The sequence below is a fragment of the Sinohyriopsis cumingii genome, chromosome 3 (genome assembly GCF_028554795.1).
Source record: "Sinohyriopsis cumingii isolate HCF-2022 chromosome 3, ASM2855479v2, whole genome shotgun sequence".
Taxonomy (NCBI): Eukaryota; Metazoa; Mollusca; class Bivalvia; order Unionida; family Unionidae; genus Sinohyriopsis; species Sinohyriopsis cumingii.
Genome location: NC_142963.1, coordinates 56,851,358 through 56,873,945, shown reverse-complemented (window position 1 = coordinate 56,873,945; position 22,588 = coordinate 56,851,358). Strand labels below are relative to the sequence as shown.

Below are 22,588 nucleotides of genomic sequence, written 5' to 3'. Positions count from 1 at the left end.
ATGAATGAGGATAACTTCTTAACTCTATTAATATCAGGGTCCATGGGTGATTCCAACCAGTTGGATTCAGTTATACCCTGTGTGTTTGGATCATAGTGAAATTAAATCTCATCTGCCATCCTGCTAAAACTTCGTGTAACCACTATTATTCCTGTCTATAGAAAATTCTCAAATTCTGATTGGATAATCACCCAAGCAGATCAATCCATACACCCCGTATCAAGAAGTTTATACAGATTAAACCGATATTTAGGATCAATTGGTATGATGACAACATTTCTCAAGTGATCACAGTTCTACTTGGGGGCACTTTAGAGGCCGATTGCTTAATATAGCTGAATGTAGGAGGAGTGCCCACAAAAAAAGTTGTTAACAAGTCATGAATGGCTTTATGCATAGATGTTTTCTTTAAAGATATGTGAACACTTAAAAAAATGTGATTAGATTTTCATGCATGCACCATTGCCTGTTGTGTATCAATAATTAAATTTTGTGTCTCCTTTTCTTCCAGTGAGCTTAATAGTATTGAATTAGGCATCACTTACAAAATAGAGAAGATTTCCTATCATGACAGAGGTTCAAACCAAGATCCAGATTATTCCAGGTGAGTAAAGTAAATAAGCATTTAATATTTTGGGATTAGTGAGACAATTTAGAGGTAATTTAGAGAATTTTAATTAGTCATTCAAGTAGAAAATCACTAAAATGTGACAATTTAAATTCAAATTCTGTGAATTTACATTTTTTCATGGGGTACCAATGAGCAATGATTCTGTGTCTGCTACAAAGCTTGAAATTTAAGACCTAATGAAATGAGATCAACCTATTGGAAAAATAAGCCTTGTCTCCCTTGTTTTCATCTATGAATTTGGAAGCTACAGTAGCTCAGTTGCATACCTGCCATATTCCCAGATAGTGTTGTTGTTTTTTAAAGACACCTCCATATTCCCAGTGTTGTTTTTTTTAGACACCTGCCATATTCCCAGTCAGTGTTGTTGTTTTTTTGGCCCCTGCCTTATTCCCAGATAATATTGGTCTTTTTTTAGACACCTACCATATTCCCAGACAGTGTTGTGTTTAAGACACCTGCCATATTTCCAGATTGTGCTGGACTTTTTTAAAGACACCTGCCATATTCCCAGACAGTGTTTTTTTTAATTTTTAAGACACTGCCATATTCCCAGACAGCGCTGGAATTTTTTTAAGACACCTGCCATATTCCCATTGTTGGTTTTTTGAGACACCTTGCATATTCCCAGAGAGTATTGATTTTTTTTAGACAAAAAAAGGGTGTTTTGAGGTCACAAAGGAGGAAGGGGTGTTAGTACATGGAACCAGAAAGTGTGAAATTGTCCAATTAAAAAAGGTAACTTTTCATCATAAGTAACCCTATAGAAAATTATTGGAAATTCAAATCTGAATAAAAGAAAATAACTTGTATGTCTTACTTAAATAATTTAATACACTTATAAAAAAATAACTGGTAGACTTTGCATTGTCAGGTATCATCACATTACACATACACATGTGTACAAACACTCACATAATCACAACCACACTGACATCAAATAAAAACATAACCACATTTCTGTCTTTAAAATCCATTGGATGGCAGAATATAGGCTTAATTAAATCTCTTCTACTCAGTAGTTCAGTAGGGGGTTTGAAGGTAATGCAGATGTCATTAGTGTTCACTCTGGATGGTACTGTTGTTCAAACTTCCCTGCTGGATTCTGTGAGTGAATCCTGGTCAGAACCAAGTTGTTGTTGATGACCATAACATTATCGTTATTAAAATTGTATCTGATGCAGTCTGATCATGAGATATTCTGATCTTTTAGAAACATGGATGTGCATCACATTTTGGACTGAGGGAAGGAGGGAGGGGACATAATATTTTAAATTTTAATGGGGGCTTTACTGGTAATACAGCAATAGTTAAAGCATCTGTCCAGTGTGGGTGTTAATACTTTATCACACAAATCAGCTGTGCAAATACAAGCGTGTGCTTTATTATTGTCTTCAGTCAGTTTATTTCATATCATAATTATCATGAAAAGAATGGGTCAATTGATAATGAGAATTTAAAAAGATGAAGATAATGAATAATAATAAAGAGAAGTAATCTGACTGTTAAATTTAGCGTGTCAGAGATGTTATATACAGGTGATGTCTTATTTTGATGGATGTTGTACACTCCAAAGGGACATGTTGATGCCTTGTTTACAGTATGTGCAAATAATTAAATTTTCACCCTTACTGATGTGTTTCACCAAGTAAAACTCCATCAACCAGGAGCTCTGAATTTATTTTTGATGGGCATGGGTGATGGCTTGTTGCTTCAAAAATGAATCCCATTTTAACACTATTCCAAAATCGAAAATAATCATGCTTTGCATTTTGTAACATCCGACATCCTAGACACATTGCTGCTGCATGATTACAAACTTACCAATGCTCTTAATAAAGACGGCTTTAAAATTCTCATTCAAGGCAGTGATATGTGATGGATTTTGTTCTTCAGCACTCATCTAGTATCTATTTGATTTACCTCAATTTAAGATAAATTTTGTTGTTCCACTTGGGAGTGGCCCATATCTCAATTTTCCTTGACATCATTTAGCCAATACTGCATTAAAAGTGTTGTTAAAAAATACAATCTCCTAGAAATATCCACAAATTGAAATCCTAACAAAAATGTCATTTTCTAAAGACAAGAAATTATAAAATGATACCCTTAAAAATACAGACAAACCTTTTACAGTACCAAAACCTCAGCAAAAAAAAAATTCTCTTAAAACTGAATCCTTTGTCTTGTCCCAATTTTTAAAAAATATTTTAATCTTCTTAAAATTTAATTTCATAAACTGAAACCTCTCTTCTGCAAAAATGAAAACAACTTTTGTTCCCAAGTTTTAGTAATACACCATAATGGGCCAGAGGCCATGCTGAGTAAATAAAACCCAATGGAAGTACATACAGATGACTATTGGTCTTTTGTCAAATACATTTACTTGCTTTATCTCATTCTAAGGTAAAAATAGAGAACCTAAGTGAATAAAACAACTTCCATTACTAGAATTTTTATTTGATACCTAGGGCTTTCAGTTTTGAGAAATTTTGCTCTAAATAAAATCACAATGTGCTAAACTATACAGTATTTAATATACAGTATATTGCAACAGTAAAATCCAGGTCAGTTTAGGAATGATCAGGTAATTTCCAAATTTGCCAAAAGTTTTAACAGCAGAAGAGACATAATTTTTATTGACTTGACTTTTAGCAAAGATTTTACTTGACACAATTTTTAGCATAAAAAGGTGCACAATTTTCAACTATTGAACAAATTTACATGAAAAAAATTTTAATTAAGAGTTTGATGTTTTTTTTATAGTTTATCGTGGTATAAACTGTCAGTTTCTGAATCACACAGCAAAGACAAAGATATTTCCTATCAGTTTTAGAGCCTCTTTAAGTGTATGATTCCTGTTGAGGCATCTGCTATGTGATTATTTACAGAACAGGGAATCTCCATCTGCAGCATAATAGCTATGTCAATATTAATCAAAAATTTCTACCAATGGTAGGTGATCTAAGGTTTTGAACATTCCACAGCGTGGTCTTAATCTTTTATCTAAAGTGGCGTGTTTTCTGAGTATGTTCTGACCAATGGAAATCTTCCCATCATTTATCCACTGATGCAACTGCAATTATATATGCATCATCTCATTAGTCAATAGTCCTTTCACAGTAACCTGTTGCCATTCATACTTTCCTTACATGTACCACAAGTATTTTAAGCATCTCTTAGGAGATTATTGCATAGATTATAAACTTTGTGGTAGTCCTCATCATTGTTGATCTTAACACTTTGGAGGTGATGTACTGTTGCTGGATCCATGTTTTCTTTAGAGTCGGACTATGTGTTCATCAGTATGGAAATGTATCTGCATTGGAATATTACTACATTTCTACTGAGTACATCAAAAATGTGAAATTGTTTCCTGCCTTGGGTGTGGCAATGTTACTACATTTCTACTGAGTACATCAAAAATGTTAAATTGTTTCCTGCCTTTGGTGTGGCAATGTTACTACATTTCTACTGAGTACATCAAAAATGTGAAATTGTTTCCTGCCTTTGGTGTGGCAATGTTACTACATTTCTACTGAGTACACCAAAAAGGTTAAATTGTTTCCTGCCTTTGGTGTGGCAATGTTACTACATTTCTACTGAGTACACCAAAAAGGTTAAATTGTTTCCTGCCTTTGGGTAAATTCAGATGGTGTTGACTGCCTGCCAGAAGTGCTTAAGACTATCTGAGTCTAATTTTAACGTCTTAACGTCAGTAACATTCTCCACATGAAGCACCAATACATACTTTATACCATCACACCTTTGTGACTTTAAGTCTAATTTGCAGACACCTTTGATAAAATTATTATCATCATTATCACCACTCTTTAATAATGACAACCAAATCTGGAAAATGATAGTCTTAAAGATGAAGACAAAGATGTCATTTATAGTAGGCATTATGGATTACAATGGCAGTTAGTGACATGTACTTAAGTCTGGCTCGCATTCAAGTTTACAAAAGATTAAATCAAGGTCAAAGCTTTTTTCTCAGTATTTGTGATGTGATCAATCAAAGTAGTGTTGAGTGCATATTTTGCCTAAATATATTGGTCACAGGTCATGCTAGGATAATTACTGCATGATACATGATATCATTCTTGCCACCTTGACAGGTCATGCTGGGATAACTACTGCATGATACATGATGTCATTCTTGCCACCTTGACAGGTCATGCTGGGATAATTACTGCATGATACATGATGTCATTCTTGCCACCTTGACAGGTCATGATGGGATAATTACTGCATGATACTTGACATCATTCTTGCCACCTTGACATGTCATGATGGGATAATTACTGCATGATACATGACATCATTCTTGCTACCTGGACAGGTCATAATGGGATAATTACTGCATGATACATGACATCATTCTTGCCACCTTGACAAGTCATGATGGGATAATTACTGCATGATACATGATGTCATTCTTGCCACCTTGACAGGTCATGCTGGGATAATTACTGCATGATACATGATGTAATTCTTGCCACCTTGACAAGTCATGATGGGATAATTACTGCATGATATATGATGTCATTCTTGCCACCTTGACAGGTCATGCTGGGATAATTACTGCATGATACATGACATCATTCTTGCTACCTTGACAGGTCATAATGGGATAATTACTGCATGATATATGATGTCATTCTTGCCACCTTGACAGGTCATGCTGGGATAATTACTGCATGATACATGACATCATTCTTGCTACCTTGACAGGTCATAATGGGATAATTACTGCATGATACATGACATCATTCTTGCCACCTTGACAAGTCATGATGGGATAATTACTGCATGATACATGATGTCATTCTTGCCACCTTGACAGGTCATGCTGGGATAATTACTGCATGATACTTGACATCATTCTTGCCACCTTGACAGGTCATGATGGGGTAATTACTGCATGATACATGACATCATTCTTGCCACCTTGACAAGTCATGATGGGATAATTACTGCATGATCCATGATGTCATTCTTGCCACCTTGACAGGTCATGCTGGGATAATTACTGCATGATACATGATGTAATTCTTGCCACCTTGACAGATCATGCTGGGATAATTACTGCATGATACATGATGTCATTCTTGCCACATTGACAGGTCATGCTGGGATAATTACTGCATGATACATGACATCATTCTTGCCACCTTGACAGGTCATGCTGGGATAATTACTGCATAATACATGATGTCATTCTTGCCACGTTGACAGGTCATGCTGGGATAATTACTGCATGATACATAATGTCATTCTTGCTAATGTAACAGATTTTAAAATTGGCTGTACAGGAAGAACATGTCCCTCCTTAATGGACGGTTGTATCAACGTGTGGTTTTCACAAAAAGATTTGTTATGATGTCCAGTTGTTTGTAAATTAAAATTGTGCCAGTCTTACTTACAATATGGCCAACAAATAGACCTTGTTATTATTCTAGAATATCAAAGATAGTGTCAGTGTTCAGCAATTAAAATAAAGGAATGATTATATTTTGGATTCCATTAAATTCTTATAATACCTCTCCCTATAATGCATGTATATCAATAAATTTGGTTTGGGGCAGAAATTGCATTTTTTTTCACAAAACTGTATGAAAAATGATACCACAATGATGAAAGAATTTACAGTATTTCTTATTTAATTTCAGAACTGATGTGTGTATGGTAATTATTAATGATGGCAATGTGATGGATTCAGTATCTGGAGCTAAGAAACTCAGCAATGATAAACTGATGAAAATTGTATCCAAATATGGAGCTGTGGAACCAGGGGTAAGTAATATTTGGCAGTTATTAGTTTTCATGTATAAGCAGATTTAACTCCCCTGATGTATAGGCAGATGGCCTTTCTTACATTTAGTATTAATGAATTGTTGTTGTTGTTGCTGTAGGGTTTAATGCCATTTTTTCAGCACAAGATAGGCTATACCTGGCACCCAGTATAAATGGTGGAGGAAGAACCCGGGAAAACCCCAGAAAGAACCACCGACCCATGAGAAGCTACTGGTAAGCTTTATCACATACCCTTATTGGCCGAATCCGAGACTCGAACCCACGCAGTCAGAGGTAAGATGGCAGTGATCTGTAACTGAGAGCGCATTAAACCACTCAGTCGCTATTAATGAATTAACAGATTTAGTAATAAAATGGATGAACATGTCAAGCAAAGTAATTCCATAGCACACAATGTTATGTGAAACTATCTAAAGTTGCTGTTTATACATATATGCAATGTATATAACACACACCCAGCTGCAAATATCATTGACCCAGATCTGCTTTTATATCATGAGCTGGCATTTTCAAGTCCACAACTCCCTGTTTGAAATCATATGTAAAACAAACATGCTAATCTGTAGGCCATTGAAAGTGGCAGGTCTGAATTTACTCTGTTGGCTTGAAATCATGTTTAAAACAAAGACCACGATCTGCTCACACATTATGGGATGCAGGTAAGCCTGAATGTCAACTCTTTGCTTGAATTCATATGTAAAACAAAAACTCTTGTCTGCTATTGCATTGTGGGATGTTAGATATGTCTACTTTCATTGTTTGAAATCATATTTAAAATGAAACCTTGTTATGATGCATTATGGGACAACAGACCTAGTGTTTACTCTTTCTTTGAAATTTGTATGTAAAAATGGAGACCCTTATCTACTGATGCATTATGGTATGATAAACCTGGTTTACACTCTTTGCTTAAAATTGTATTTAAAATGGAGACCCTGATTGGATGTTATGGGATGGCAGACCTGGTCTACACTCTTTGCTTGAAATCAGATGTATTTGGAGACCCTGATTTTGATGTTATGGGATGGCAGACCTGGTCTAGACTCATTGCTTGAAATCATATGTAAAATGGAGACCATGATCTACTGATGCATTGTAGTATAGCACACTGGTCTATACTGTTTGCTTGAAATCTTTATGTAAAATGGAAACCTCGATCTGATGTTATGAGATGGCAGACCCTTTCTGTAGTCTTTGCTTGAAGTCATATGTAAAACAAAGATCCATATTTGCTGGTACATTATTAGATAACAGATCTGAGTCAGCCTTCTTTTGTTTGAAATCATGTGTAAAGCAGAGACCCTGCTCTGCTGTTGCTTTATGTGCCAGCAGACCTGGGTCTAAATCCTTTGCTTGGTTTTATATGAGAAATGAAGAATCAGATCTACTTATGTTTTGTGAGATTGCAGACCAGGGTCTATACTTTGTGTTTGAAATCAGACGTATTATGGGACTATAGACCTGAGTCTACACTCTTTGCTTTAGATCATGTGAAACAAATATCCTGATCTGCTGGTGCATTATGGGCCAACAGACCTGGGTCTATAAATCTTGCTTGTAATCCTTTGAAAAATGGAGACCATGATCTGCTGCCACATTTTGGGATGACTTATATGGGTCTAAACATTTTGCTTGAAATCATATATAAAATGGAGACCTTGAACTGTTGATACATTATGGGATGGCAAAGCCGATCGTCAACTCTTGCTTGAAATGATATGTAATACAAAGATCCTGATCTGCTGGTGCTTTATGGAATAACAAGCCTGGGTCTACACTCTTTGCTTGAAATCATGTGTCAAACAATGACCCTGATGTCTGGTGAATTTTGGGATGTCAGACCTGAGTCTGCTTTCGTGATCTCTCCTTGAAGCCATGTAAAATGGAGATCTGATTTAATATCAGGCCTGAGTCTTCAATCTTTTTCCACGTTTTTCAAGATCATATAGATGCTTCACTCTCACTTTTAGCATTGATAAATGCTTACCAGATGGAGGGAAGACTGGTCTCAGTTTGTAATTACAGAAAACTTGGTGTTAGAAGGGATCCAAAATGAGTTCAGAAGACAACCCAGACACAAAATCAAATTTAGCGTGTTATGTTCCTGTAAGAGCTGGTTTAGTTAGAGTTTTTTCTGATTGAGTAAAAAATATCAGCACATACTGACTGAGCAAGTGGGTTATTGGAGATATTTTAACCCCTGGCAGTATGTAGGTGTTCCTTTATTAAAAATAATGCTGATTAAAAGTCCACAATTTTCATTTTTGACTGCCGTTCTGGAAATTATTACTTTTTATGCCTGTTTCTCCTGAATAAATGATGTACTGACATTGGCTTTTCACTAAAACACCATAGTATTAAGCAGCTTATTTAGATGGCCACCATCTTTAAACTTTTTCTTATCACTGTTACTCCTCTTGTATAAATGGTGGCATGAGTATTCTTTAAAACTTGTCTTGCAATATTTAATAAGCTATGACCGCCACATTACTGTAAAACTCAAAGGTCATTGCTTGCATTTTTGCACTTCATTGAGCCTATAAACACATATACTAGTACAAACATATTGACTACTTCATATACATTGACTAGTATATACACATTGACTAGTATGTGCACATCGACTAGTAAAGATACATTGACTAGTACATACACATTGACTAGTATTTACACATTGACTAATAGATATATGTTGAGTCGTACATATTGACTACTATGTGCACATTAACTAGTATGTACACATTGACTAGTACATAAACATTGACTAGTACATACACATTAACTAGTACATTGACTAGTACATGCACATTGACTAGTATGTGCACATTGACTAGTAAAGATACATTGACTAGCACATACACATTGACTAGTATGTACACATTGACTAGCACATACACAACTAAATTTTGTCTAGTCTGCAATGATAGTTAGTGCTCTGGCATTGATTTTATGTTCACAAGCCTTGCCTTAGGTTTCTCACTTTACTGGCTTGTGAGCATGATAACACAAACAAATACAAATGAACTTTTTTCAGACCTGTTTTATGAAGAATACTTTGAATGATGCAACTTCAGTTTACATCTGGGTTTTATCTACCAATATATACCACAGTGTAGCACATGGGAATATCTTGACATTGTTTGAGACAAGTTGCATGATCTATCCATGATATCAGTTTCAAGGTCAAATTTCATGCTGTCTCCTGTGAACATGATAACTCATTCATGTATATTTTTCTACCCAATTTGGTGTATTAGAGTTACTCCATAAGATCTGAAATGTTTTAAAAAGTTGACAGGAATAAAAGAACAGAATACGTAGACTTATCATGGGTTCCTGGGAATTCCTTTGGGATGCTAGATCATCATTCCCTTCCAGGGACTCTAGTCTCCTTACAGCTGTACATTCTTAATTTGTTTTCATCCTATAAATTTTTTCAAAGTTAAAAGTGTGAAAAGGAAAACTTATGTCGATCAGTGATAAAGATAAGAAGAGAAATAAGGACAAGAAGAATAGAACTATATGTGAAATACCTATGTGTTATAATTCTAACATTTTTAGAGTTAATTTGATTCTTTCTGTTTTTAGCCATGTCAGCAGGCTAACAGTAATTACCCAGAAGGATGGAAGGCATACTGGTGGGTGCTGGTTGCATTTGCCATTTTCATCTTCGTAGTCACTTTCCTCCTCATCATCCTGATCTGCTGTCTCTACTCCAAGTAAGTATGTTTATTATTTCTACATGTCAAAAACCAGAAGAGCTGTTGTTATGGCCTGTCATTGATCCATCTATAAGCACCAGTTTGTTGTTGCTGTTATCCTGCTACATTCACCCCTAGGTTTAGTTCTTCCTACATAAGAAGGGTGCTCCATTGGACAACTTGGCCATTGAAATAATGTTATCACTACAACTCCACTAAAATATTTTTTTCTTCTGATGTGTAGCTGATCCTTCCTGAAAATGGTGCCAAACTGACATCCAATATGGCTGCAACAATGGCGATGCTGAAATATTTGTATCACAGAAAAGATGGTCACCTAAACATATGGCTTTGATTAAAAGACATTTCATGATGTCTGGTTGGTTCTAAGTGAAACTGGTGCCAATCTAATATCCAGCATGGCTGCCAATTTGATCCCGTTGAAACTCCCGTCATCACTACTCCTCAGAACAAGTGATTGGTGTATTGACATTGGGTTTTCATTAAAAGACTTCTTATGTGGTCTAGTTTGTCCTAAATGTTGTTGTTGTTGTGGGGGTTTAACACCATTTTTTAGCACAAGATAGGCTATACATGGAGGCCAGTATTAATGGTGGAGGAAGAACCCTGGAAAACCCCGGAAAAAACCACCGACCCATGAGAAGCTACTGGCAAGCTTTCTCACATAGCCACACTGGCTGAATCCAAGACTCGAACCGGTGCAGACAGAGGTGAGATGGCAGTGATCCGTAATGGAGGGCGCTTTAGTGTCCTAAATGAAAACGATCCCAATTTGACAACCAAAATGGACATCATGGCAGCCATCTTGAAAATACTGTCATGACTACTTCTGAACAGATTCTCATATTGATATGGGTTTTTTACTTGAGACTTCATTTGGTATGTAGCTGATCCTAAATGTTGCCAATCAGACCACCAGTGATGCTGCCATCATGGTGGCCATCTTTATAATCGTGTTATAGCTACTTCTCTTATATGAATATATGGATGGTTAACACGATATAGACTTGACGTCTTTTTATAATATAGTTCATTCTAAATGAGCATGCTGCAATCAGATATCCAATATTGTCACTATAATGGCCATCTTTAGAATCTTGTACCTACTGTTGTTGAAGAGATGGTATTCACTATAATACTTTTTTTATCAGTAGTTTGTTCTTAAAAGAAGCGTACCAATATGACCTACAAAAATATGAAAAAATCTTGTTACTGCTACTTCTTCTGAATGGATAGCAGTGGTATTCACCATTAAGAGGTTAGTGTTAGGACTGGTGTCAGCCTGGTGTCTGAATAATGTGACTGGGTGGAACATGAAGCTACATGTCTGCGGCATGATGCCCCAGTATTAGACATCACTATAAACTGCCATGCTGCAGACATCATAGCGATATGACTGAATAAATGTTAAAAGCTACATTAAAAAATCCAAACCACACACACACACCCAAATCAGGTCCCAAAATACAGACAATACTGGAGATATCAAACTGTATGATCTCTCTAAGTTTACTAAAATAGTCCTCGATATTAGAGAGAACAGTGCCAGTGAAGGGACTGATTAGAACTTTTTGAAGAACTATATGACCAATTACTTACACCCATCCATAAGCAAAATTAAAGCTGTCAGGTTGCATTGCATGAAATGGCCCCCAGGGAAGATTGTGATGTGTTAGATATCGATAAGGTCATCCGAAGACTGGCAAGTGAATGGAAGTGTGATATTGTTGACAATTACATGAGTTTCCTGGATGTAGAGGGACAAGTGATGCAACATTTATTTGGAAAAAGAGATAATATCTACCTGTCTACCAAAGGGGTGGAAAAGTTTGCAAAATATATAAATGCAGTCATTCGTGTATTCTTGTCTTACATCCACATTACAAACTTCATCTTTCCCTATAAACACAATGTAGGTCATAACAGCATCAGACAATATGGTCAGCCATATCAATACAGTCGATAGGTACACTTTGGGATGTAATTACTCTGGTGAGACCAAACATACAGCATAGGAATGCAGGCAGACGGCCAATACAATGCCATCAGTGTGGTAGCTTTGGAGACAAAGCCAGAACTCACACTAGATTTATGGAATAGGAAAAGGGCAATGAGGCCATCTCAACTCCACAGGAAGACTCTATTCAGCGGGAGGACCAATCTATCAAGGACTGTCATATACACCAGGCATCCCTTGTCAAAACAGATTTGATTCTCTTGCTGATGCATGTTCTAAATGTGGAAACTTGCCAGCTAATTGTACAGATTCAAATATGACATATTTCAGATTTATACAATGATTATAAAAGTAGAAAATGCAGTTGCAGAAAAACCAATATTTTTATGCAGTAATGACAGTTGTAAAAATGATCATTGTGAACATAGTTTTAATACTTTTAGTGTCTCCTTGAGTGCCTCAAATAGCATTGATGTTAATGTCATGAATTTTGGAGTTTCTAGTAAGGGTTTACACATATGTCATTTAAATATTCAGGGTTTTCATGGAAAGATCGATCAAGTGATGTTACTGTTAACCTCTTCAAATAATAATATCCATTTATTTGGATGCTCTGAAACAATGTTGACAGAAAATCAGGGTGAAAATTTCTTGTATATCAATAGCTATGACAAACCTTATCGAAGGGATAGGAAAGCAGATGGTGGTGGGCTCCTTGTTTATGTTAGAACCGGTACTATATTCTAAAAGATGGGAAGACCTAGAAATACAGGAAATAGAATCCATTTGGCTACAGATCACTCCAGAAAAGGCTAAACCCTACTTAGTAGGTTTTGTGTACAGACCTCCATCATTACATACTGATTGGTGTGAATATTTTGAACTTCAAGTAGATAAATTTCAAATGAAGAGAAAGAATTTTACATTCTAGGTGATATAAACAGTGACCTTCTCATTTATCAAATAAAAGTGAATTGGATGAATTTTATTGCATTAGATATGGAACAACTAGTAAATGAACCCACCAGAGTAACATATACCACTAAAACACCTTATAGATCGGGGCCCCAAGTGGTCTAAAGCACTCTCCATTACGGATCACTGCCATCTCACCTCTGTCTGTGCCAGTTCGAGTCTCGGATTCAGCCAATGTGGGTATGTGAGAAAGCTTGGCAGTAGCTTCTCGTGGGTCGGTGGTTCTTTCTGGGGTTTTCTCGGGTTCTTCCTCCACCATTAATACTGGCTGCCATGTATAGCCTATCATGTGCTGAAAAATGGCATTAAACCCCACAACAATAACAACTTTACTTTGGATACAGTGGAAAATCAAAATGTACATCAGTATAGGGTCATCTTCTATAAAAGTTATATTCAGTCATATCTGGACTATAGTAATGTAGTTTGGGGTAATACCTCTAATTCGAATATGACGGCACTTTTAAGACTCCAAAAGAGGGCTTGCCATTTAATTCTATATTAACGTATAGACAATTTTCAGGATGCAATGAATAATATAAAGGTTTTAACAGTACAAAGAATATTTCTTAGAAAGGCCAAATTGATGTATAAAGTATCCAGAAAAGCCATTCCTGTCTAAGCAATATCTTTCACCAAAGAGATGCTGATGGTACTCCAAATTTAAGGTCTGTAAGAAGTAAAAATTACATTATACCAAGTCCAATGAAGGAATTGTTTAAAAAAAAGTTTTCAGTATACTGTTCCACTGGTATGGAACATTCCCAGTGACATAAGGCAGGCTCCTACCAAATATTTCTTCTTTTCATAATCAGTGTCTTAAATGGATGAAATCTTTAGACTATTGAACAGTTCTAGCTAGAACAATTAAAATATTGCCTGCTTTTCTTTAATTTTGCATCATTTTCACGGTTGAATTTTTCAATGAAGGATGATATTTTATGTAAATTTATGTGTTCACAGATGCCTGTGCATATGTTCCAGGCTTGATACTTTGATTTTTAAAATCACTTATTTAGTGTCAAGCCAGATTCTTCACATCATGTTGTATATACTGTATATATTGTACATAACAGATAGAAGGCCTCAAGTTAGATTAGTTCTGTAACTAACTGAGTTACCTTCTCTAAATAAAGTCTTTATTATATTTAGTTAAAAATTGTTTTGCATTTATCATGAGAGAACATTTATAGAACAACTTATAATGTACTTTACTTTTTTACAGTTATAAAAAGTACATGGACACAAGAAGAACATGTAAGTCATTTGTATTGGAATAAACCCTCACTTTACCAGCTGACTCGCAGCAAAACAGTAAATCTGACAGCTAAAACTTTGTTATGTTAATATTGTTTCTTTGAAATATGAGGATTTTTTTCTCTCACTTTTTTATAGAAATAGTTATGCAAATATGGGAATTGAATGTAAAAATTAAGGAAAAATTAATGATTTTTAAATTAAGGAAAAAATAAAAATTTATACAGTTAAGAATGTAAACTATGATTACAAGGAAATAATACCATAAATTAGTATATTTAGGCAAATCATGAAAATTGTATTGTTTTAACAACAAAACAGGCATGTAAGGCATTCTTCTCAATTTTTTAAAATATTTTATTATTTTTAATTACCACATTAGTCTTCATATATTGCTAATTATGACAACAAATGTCTTTATATTTCTTTATTAATTACAATATCTACATCTTCAGCGTCTTTCTTTCCTTTTCAGATATGGTGCAACCAGGCATGTGATGATGCAATACAGTATAATAACAAATTTTAATTGGACACTTTAGAACTAAGAAAGAAGATTTGGAATTTAGTTGACTATGAAAAAGGTTCTGAAAAACAAACCTAAATATAACAAATGTGAAATTAGTGATCTTAATTGAGTAAACAAATACTTGTAATAACCAAGACAGAACATTAAAGGATTGATATAACACAACACTCATGTCATGGCCTATCACATGCTACTGGTCTAGTAATACCATAGTCATTAAAAAATGCCATTAATTTCAGATGAAAGTTTGTTTGAATTTCTAAGGCAGAACAAAGGAAAAACAAGTTTCTTAGACTTATAGAAATCTTTACCAAAACTTAATAAAACTGAATCCAAAAGGTCTTTTACAGACATTTTTTCTACATTTGTAAGAACCCACATCTAGATGTGGAAGCCCTGTCGCAGTCACCTTTTGCGTCTGTTTGTCTGTTCATATTCTGCAGCCTTGCACATAATTGGATGCCATTTGGTAGGTGACTTGTCTATTACACATTGATGTGCCTTGAAACAATTTTGACTTTTCGGGTCCAATTTTGCTAGAGTGTTTGCACTTTATCCATCAGTTTTCAATCAGCTTTTTGTTCTTTCCTTAAAGGAACACTATGTAGTGAGCAGGAATGATTGTGATGCACTCATTGCCGGTAGCTCAATTTATTAAGTGTTATTTCAAGACTGTGAGCTAGACATATCACATAATAATCTTTACTGCAAATCCAGTCCTTATTTTTATATCCATGGTACAATAGACCACATATCAGGCATATCTATAATTAAATTTTATCTTTGTAATTCACATAGTCGTGTTGAGAAGATTGAAGTCTGAATGTTCTTGCCACGACCATATCAAAGTAACTTATGTTTTCTGTGTTAAAATAAACCTCTACTGCGCAGGTCTCAGACTGGAAGAGATTATGGGAATGGATTTTTGTAAAAAGTCTGAATATTAGCACAAGATTGTTATGGCTACTCCTCCTAAACCACTAGGAGGATTGTCATGAAACTTTACATAAACATTCATCCCATGGTCTGTTTGGTCCAAACTATGTGATTGTAGCAATGCAAAGTATAGTATATGCTTGTTTATAAGTTGGGTCCAACAGCAAAAAAATAGACCTTGATCTGCTGTCACATAATGCACTGGCAGATGAAGAGCTATGTTTGTTCTACTGATTACTCATAACAAACTGCATAGATCCAGTTCTGCCAGCACATTATGGACTTGCAGAGCTTGATCTGTGCAGACTGCAGTTGGATCCATCTTGTACACAACTATGAAATAATGTGCTACTCACAAACTACCTGAAATTTAGAACCGCCATGTATTCTTTTGTTATACGGTATCCTACAAGAATCAAGTTGGGAATCATGAAGTCACTAAAAAAATATAAATCTTGTTTTTTTCCTGATGCTTTTATATGTTACAGATGTTATTATTTTGCATCATAGACCAGTCATAAATGTGTAATAATGCTTCATGGATAATGTTACAAATATATAATATCGATTCAGAGATAATAGTTTCTTGTGTGTGTGTAACAGACATTGAATTAATGATTCTGAGAATGTGTATGATAAAGCAAGTTCATGTATATTATACATGTAATTATTATTCAAATTCCCAACTCTGGAACATTGGTTTCAGTTTTACAGTTAAATACAATATGGTCTCTAGAATGCAGATAATGTATTGTCTTCAACAGACCTTTCTATATAAAACTTTTTGTCAGGTTTAGTCTGTTATTTTCATATACCTGTATATATCGAAATATGTTTGACATGTCTGGGGCATAATAACATGAATCAGGGTCTACACTTGCTTATAAGTCTGGTCCAACTGTGAAATGCATAGAACCACACTTGCTGGTGCTCATGTGATGGCAGACATGGTCTATGTTTGCAGTTGGACTCAACTTATAAGCAAGTATAAACGGTACATGAATTTTATGTAACTGCTCCAAGTGATTACAATTTACAATAGATTCTTTCCACCAGAGAAAATAAAGAACTGTTTGACATGTGTTTTGTGAAATAAATACATTGTATGTGTATTTGTTGTAAAAGAACTATTTTTGTAAAAATAAAATGTGTGTATTTATTTGATTCTTTTCTTGTTAGATTCTTTATGTCAAAGGGGCATAAGCTAGAAAATGAAGGATATTTATAGCATACTGCATCTGTATGGGAAAATATGAAGGCATTTTCTAAACTACACTGCACATCATTAGGAGTGTGGTATAAATTAAAGAAAATGAGTACATATTTTCCAATACAAGTGTAGTAGCCTTTTTATTATATACTTGGGATTTTTTTCATTCTACTTAATGCTCAATAATAAAATTAACACTGCAAGAAACAAAAATAACTGAATATCTGATACATTCCAAAGTAACTACACAACTGTATTTAAATGTACAAATTATGCACAAATAGCACCACTCAGCAACCTTTGAACTCGGTAACGTACCCCACACTCAGTCACTCGTGTAAAAAAGAATCTATTTTTGCTCTTCCTAAAATTAAAATTTAGAGTTGTAGTATGAATGACCACCTTCAAACAACTTTACCAGTTGGTCTGGAATGGAGGAATTTTGTTTTTCTGTTGATACAGTTCAATTCTGCATATCCTGTTGTGATGGACTAGAGTTATTAGCTGGGTCAAATCTGTACAATGTACATCACTGGAGTTACTGGCCTTGACAGCAATGCTGAGCATATGTTCAGTTCTGCCATTGATACTTTGGAAGCATAAGGTGGAAAAATGTGAAATTCTTGAAACTTAAATTCTCAAGATGCAAGATTAAATATTTTTTATTAGGGAAAATCAAATTTATTTAGTTTGGAGTGCAGGAAAGTTGCCTTTGGAATGTTTTTGGAATGTGATTTCTACTGCAAATGTAGACTAGTCTAGATTACAGTACTTTTTCACTCTGTAGATCAGTCTTTGGAACTTACATAACTTTAATTAGCAGAAATAGCTCTATTCATTTTGAGGAAATTTAAAATGCAGAGTGCATTTATTTTTTATCATTATTACGAGTTATAAATGACATACTTTTATGCCCTGTCATTTGCATGATCTGGAGGGACCCCCAGCATTCTTTTAGGTTGTCGAATTTCTCTTCCTTACTGAATGGGTTGGTGATTCTCCCTAGGATTTCTGCCTGTTCTGCAGCTAGTTTCATCAGATATCCCAAATGATTAATTCCCATTGGTACACGCACCACTGGTGGTCTGTACACTCCATTGAGGTGGTCTGCAGAAAGGTTGCAATAGTTACCTAAAAGTACAATCAACATTAGGAAAGATCATAAAGTGGTCAGTTGAGACCCATACCTGCCATATTCCCAGACAGTTTTGAGGTGTTTTGGAGACTCAAAAAGTGTGTTTTACGGTCAGAAAGGAGGTTATATCGTTTCAGTTTTTCATATCCATTGGATGGCAAAATATATGCATAATTATATACAGTCTTTGTTACTCAAAATAGTTCGATAGGGGGTTTTAAGGTAATGCAGGTGTCATTAGTGTTCTTCTTTGCACTCACTAGAGACTGGATGGTAGTGTTCTTCAAACATCCCTGCTAAATTCTCTGAGTGAGAACCAAGTTGTTCTTGAATACCATAATAGTATTGTCAGAACTGTATCTGAATCAGTTTGACATCGAGATTTGCTTATCTGTCTAAAAAAAATTGTTACATGTACATCACATATGGGACATAACATTTTCATGTTTGATAGGGGCTTTACAGATAAAACAGAAGTAATAAACGCTTCTCTTCTGTTCAGGTGCAAATGTTTTATCAGCACAAATCAACTGTGCAAATCTATTTCATGGCCAAATCATCCTAAAAAGCATATGTCAATTAATAGTATTTTAACAAGATAAAGATAACGATAATTATAGGTTACTGCATTTGGGAAAATATGAACAAGTTTTGGGATGGAATACTGCACAACCTTGAAAACGTGTAAATAACAAAATTACTGAGTTTAACATTTTATATATATATTTAGTTTTAATATTTTGTATTTCCACCAGTAATTACACGGAGCTTTTCGGCAAATTCAAACAAATTTTTACAGAAAGCACCATGAAACTAGTTTCTCATGTTTTTTTAAAAAATGATGCAGAGTCCCTTCGAATAGCAAATAATTACTAAAAATAGAACAATCATTTAATGACATCTTCTCAAAAATAAACGGCGAATAAAGTTTGAATCAATTTGACAAAATGCATCTTTGTAGGAAGGTCTCTTAACTTTGTATAAATGATGGATACCAAACATGGTTGCCATTTAGATCAAGGAAAATTTTTAAATGATAACTCACTAGAGCTGGGATCAACAAATGTTGTACTGTGGTATTTCTGAATGTACCACAAAGATATTAGCGACCAAGAATTCAATGTTCTGGGTCAGCAACCTGACACCATTTTTGTTTAGTTTCTGTCTGTCAATATTTTTCTCTGATTTAAAGCAAATTAACACCATAGTATAATCATAATATTATTTGGAGAAATGAAAATTACCTAGAGATAAAAGAAAAGAAAATAATTCAGCTGAAAAGAAAATCACAGTCCCCACCCCAAAAATTAAATGCACAGCACCTTATTGTAGAAGAATATGCTTAGTGTATGTTAATTGTTGTTTAAGTTGCAATTTAAAAGCTGTAAGTAAAGTGGGATGATTAAGCTTACATTATAACTGATATTGTGAAAGACAGCATGCTGACATTTGAGAGCCTATTTATAAAAATCGAAAGTGTTTATACGACGCCAACAATTTACTAGCTACAATATTGGTATATTAGGGAGGTTATGGTTGTTATTGCCAGGGGCAGATGTTGGAGATAAGCACCCACTACCCTTGGAAATGTCCTCAATGGCTTGTGTCTGATAGAACATCTGACAACCAAATCCACCTTCAGGCATTCATGAGTGGCAAAACCTGTTTAAACTGACTGGAGAAGGGATGACAGGCGAGTTATAGCACCTCAAAACCAGACCCTTTGGGCAGATGGGGCTTGTTAACCTTGGGTGGTCACCTATCTAGGAGAAGGTAAACTCCAATTTCAAACCTTCGCTGCCTTGCGACTATACCCTCTCATGGGAAAGGCTAAGGGAGTAAACCTCAACAGAAAATCCGGAGACAGAATCCCTAAGGTGGCTTGGCATTGCTTTCAGTGTCATCTCTGCAACTCCTAAAAAGTAGCTGGTGCCATGACGTATCGGCTTGTCCTTTCCCTTAGATCCATCAGCTGCATGGAGAGGGGAAATCAGCATGGGCAACAGCTGATTCTCCATATCACCCTGCCCAGACTTGTGCCCTGGAGAGGACACTCCAGCTTTGCTCCACAGCACTGACACAACACTGGAAGCAGCAGTTTACTGGTTATAAGTCACCACTCGATTGGTGTAAAGTCAGACATCAGGGGTTGCTTCCAATGGTGGGAGAGACAGGTCTCACTGGACAGCTACTGCTGGGCAGCCCCATGCCAATAAGCTGCCATCCCACCACAGTTCGCCTGCCTTGCTGGGTGCATAAGGCTTAAAGTATGCGAGTACCTGATAAGCAGACTACTGCACCAAGAAATAACAAAAGAAAACCAACAAGGAAACTTCCAATCCTCAAGCTAGGTACCTGGAATGTCCGGACCATGCTGACAGCTCTCAGATGATCTCCAGACAATCAGTGGTATTCGAAAGACTTCAGTCATCAATGACGAACTTGCAGAGAGAACCACATGATAAACAATGCCCTCAACACCATTGAAAACCTCCCTCTCATGGCTGAACTAGATGAGAAACCTACTGTAGCCGAACTAAAGAAACTGTCCTTAGGTAAAGCCACAGGGAAGGATGGCATCCCAGCAGAAGTCATCAAGTGCAGCGTGCTGCTCACACATCTGCATGACCTCCTCTGCCAGTGCTGGGATAAGGGTGCAGTGCCTCAGGACATGAGACACCAACATCATAACCCTGTACAAGAATAAGGGTGACAGAAGCAACTGCAACAACTACAGTGGCATATCCCTTCTCAGCATAGTGAGTAAAATCTTTGCAATCGTCATCCTGAACAGACTGCAGACACTTGCTGACAAAGTATATCCAGAGTTGCAGTGCAGGTTCCAAGCAGAGAGGTCCACAATCAACATGATCTTCTCCATCAGGCAACTGCAGGAGAAATACAGAGAACAATATAGACCCCTCTTCCTGGCCTTTATAGACCTCACCAAGGCATTCGACCTGGTCTGCAGAGACAGACTCTTCACAATCCTGGTGACGACTGGATGCCCTCCAAAGCTGCTAAGCATGATCCAGTCCTTCAACAATGACATGAAAGGCACAGTGCAGTATGATGGCTCCATGTCTGGCCCCTTCCACATCTGCAAAGGAGTGAAATAGGGCTGCGTCTTCACCCCCATGCTCTTCTGCATATTCTTCACTGTCCTGCTCAAGCACGCCTTTGGGATGGGATCTACCTGCACACACAATCAGACGACAGACTATTCAACCTGGTATGACTGAAGGCAAAAAGCAAAGTGAGTGAAGCATCCATCAGGGACATGCTCTTCGGAAACGATGCTGCTCTAGCCACTCACACAGAAGCTGAGCTACAGTACCTGATGGACTGCTTTGCTAATGCATGCAAAAAGTTTGGGCTGACTATCAGCCTAAGGAAAACAAACATGATGGCTCAGGACGCGGACCCCCCCAAGCATCATCATCAATAACTATGAACTTGAGGTAGTCAGTCAGTTCATGTATCTCGGCTCTACCATCAATAACACCATCTTGTTCGATGCTGAGCTCAACAAGCAGATTGGAAAGGCATCAACAACTCCCTCCAGGTTTTCCCAGAGTGTGGCACAACATCATGCTGACCCTGAACACTAAGATCTCAGTGTACCATGCCTGGTTGCTAAGCACTCTCCTGTATGCCAATGAAACCTGGACCATGCATGCCTCACAAGAGAAAAGACTGAGCGCCTTTCACATGCGATGCTTCCGACACATACTTGGGATCACCTGGGGCAAGATTTTCAGTATGGTCACACTCCTCCGCCAATATCACATCAGATGGCTGGGCCATGTATGTCAGATGGATGAATCCCCAAAGACATTCATTTTCGAAACTTGCCTCTGGCAAAAGGTCGATTGGACAGCCACATCATGCTTCTGTGACTTGAAATTTTGCATTGTATGTCCATTTATTGATTGCTGTTTATGCTGAAATCATGAAACTTGACAACTAGATGCATCTCTGTTAGTGCAATATCTTTACAACCAAATAAGGGCTCTGTGACTTGCATGTTATGCTTTGTGAACACATGTTAAGTGTTTCTTTAATGATCACAAACGTTCTTTCATGTTCTACACCTCCTAGCCTAACTAAGAAGATTCCTTCTGACCAGTACAGTTGGAAGTAAGAATAAACATGTCAATTTAATGGTAAACGTCTACATTAATGACAATACACTGTATACTGTGAGAAGTTATTTTCAACAGGTTAACTGGGTTCTGTATTGGAAAATGAGTACAGAAATAAAATGAGTCAGTTGCATACTTTTCATACCAAATTGTATAAATACGCTAAGAGTTCACAACAGTAATCAAGACCGTTACTTTATACAACCTACATGAAGGTAAACTGTTTTTCCATTAAAAACACTTGGCCAAAATTCACTGAGAAGATGACAGTAAT

At 36.2% G+C, this 22,588-nt stretch overlaps 1 protein-coding gene across 1 annotated transcript in view; it reads left to right on the top strand.

Moving 5' to 3' along the window:
• The window catches only part of LOC149802901 (cadherin-87A-like), a 156,072-nt gene extending 139,084 nt beyond the window's left edge, over positions 1 to 16,988 (top strand). Inside the window, exons 37-41 of the mRNA XM_089952392.1 lie at positions 512 to 604; positions 6,304 to 6,427; positions 10,037 to 10,167; positions 14,328 to 14,359; positions 14,835 to 16,988. Coding sequence (XP_089808518.1) covers positions 512 to 604; positions 6,304 to 6,427; positions 10,037 to 10,167; positions 14,328 to 14,359; positions 14,835 to 14,857 — 403 coding nt within the window. The 3' untranslated portion in view covers positions 14,858 to 16,988. The remainder of the gene's footprint in view (positions 1 to 511; positions 605 to 6,303; positions 6,428 to 10,036; positions 10,168 to 14,327; positions 14,360 to 14,834) is intronic.
• Positions 16,989 to 22,588: the final 5,600 nt, after the last annotated feature.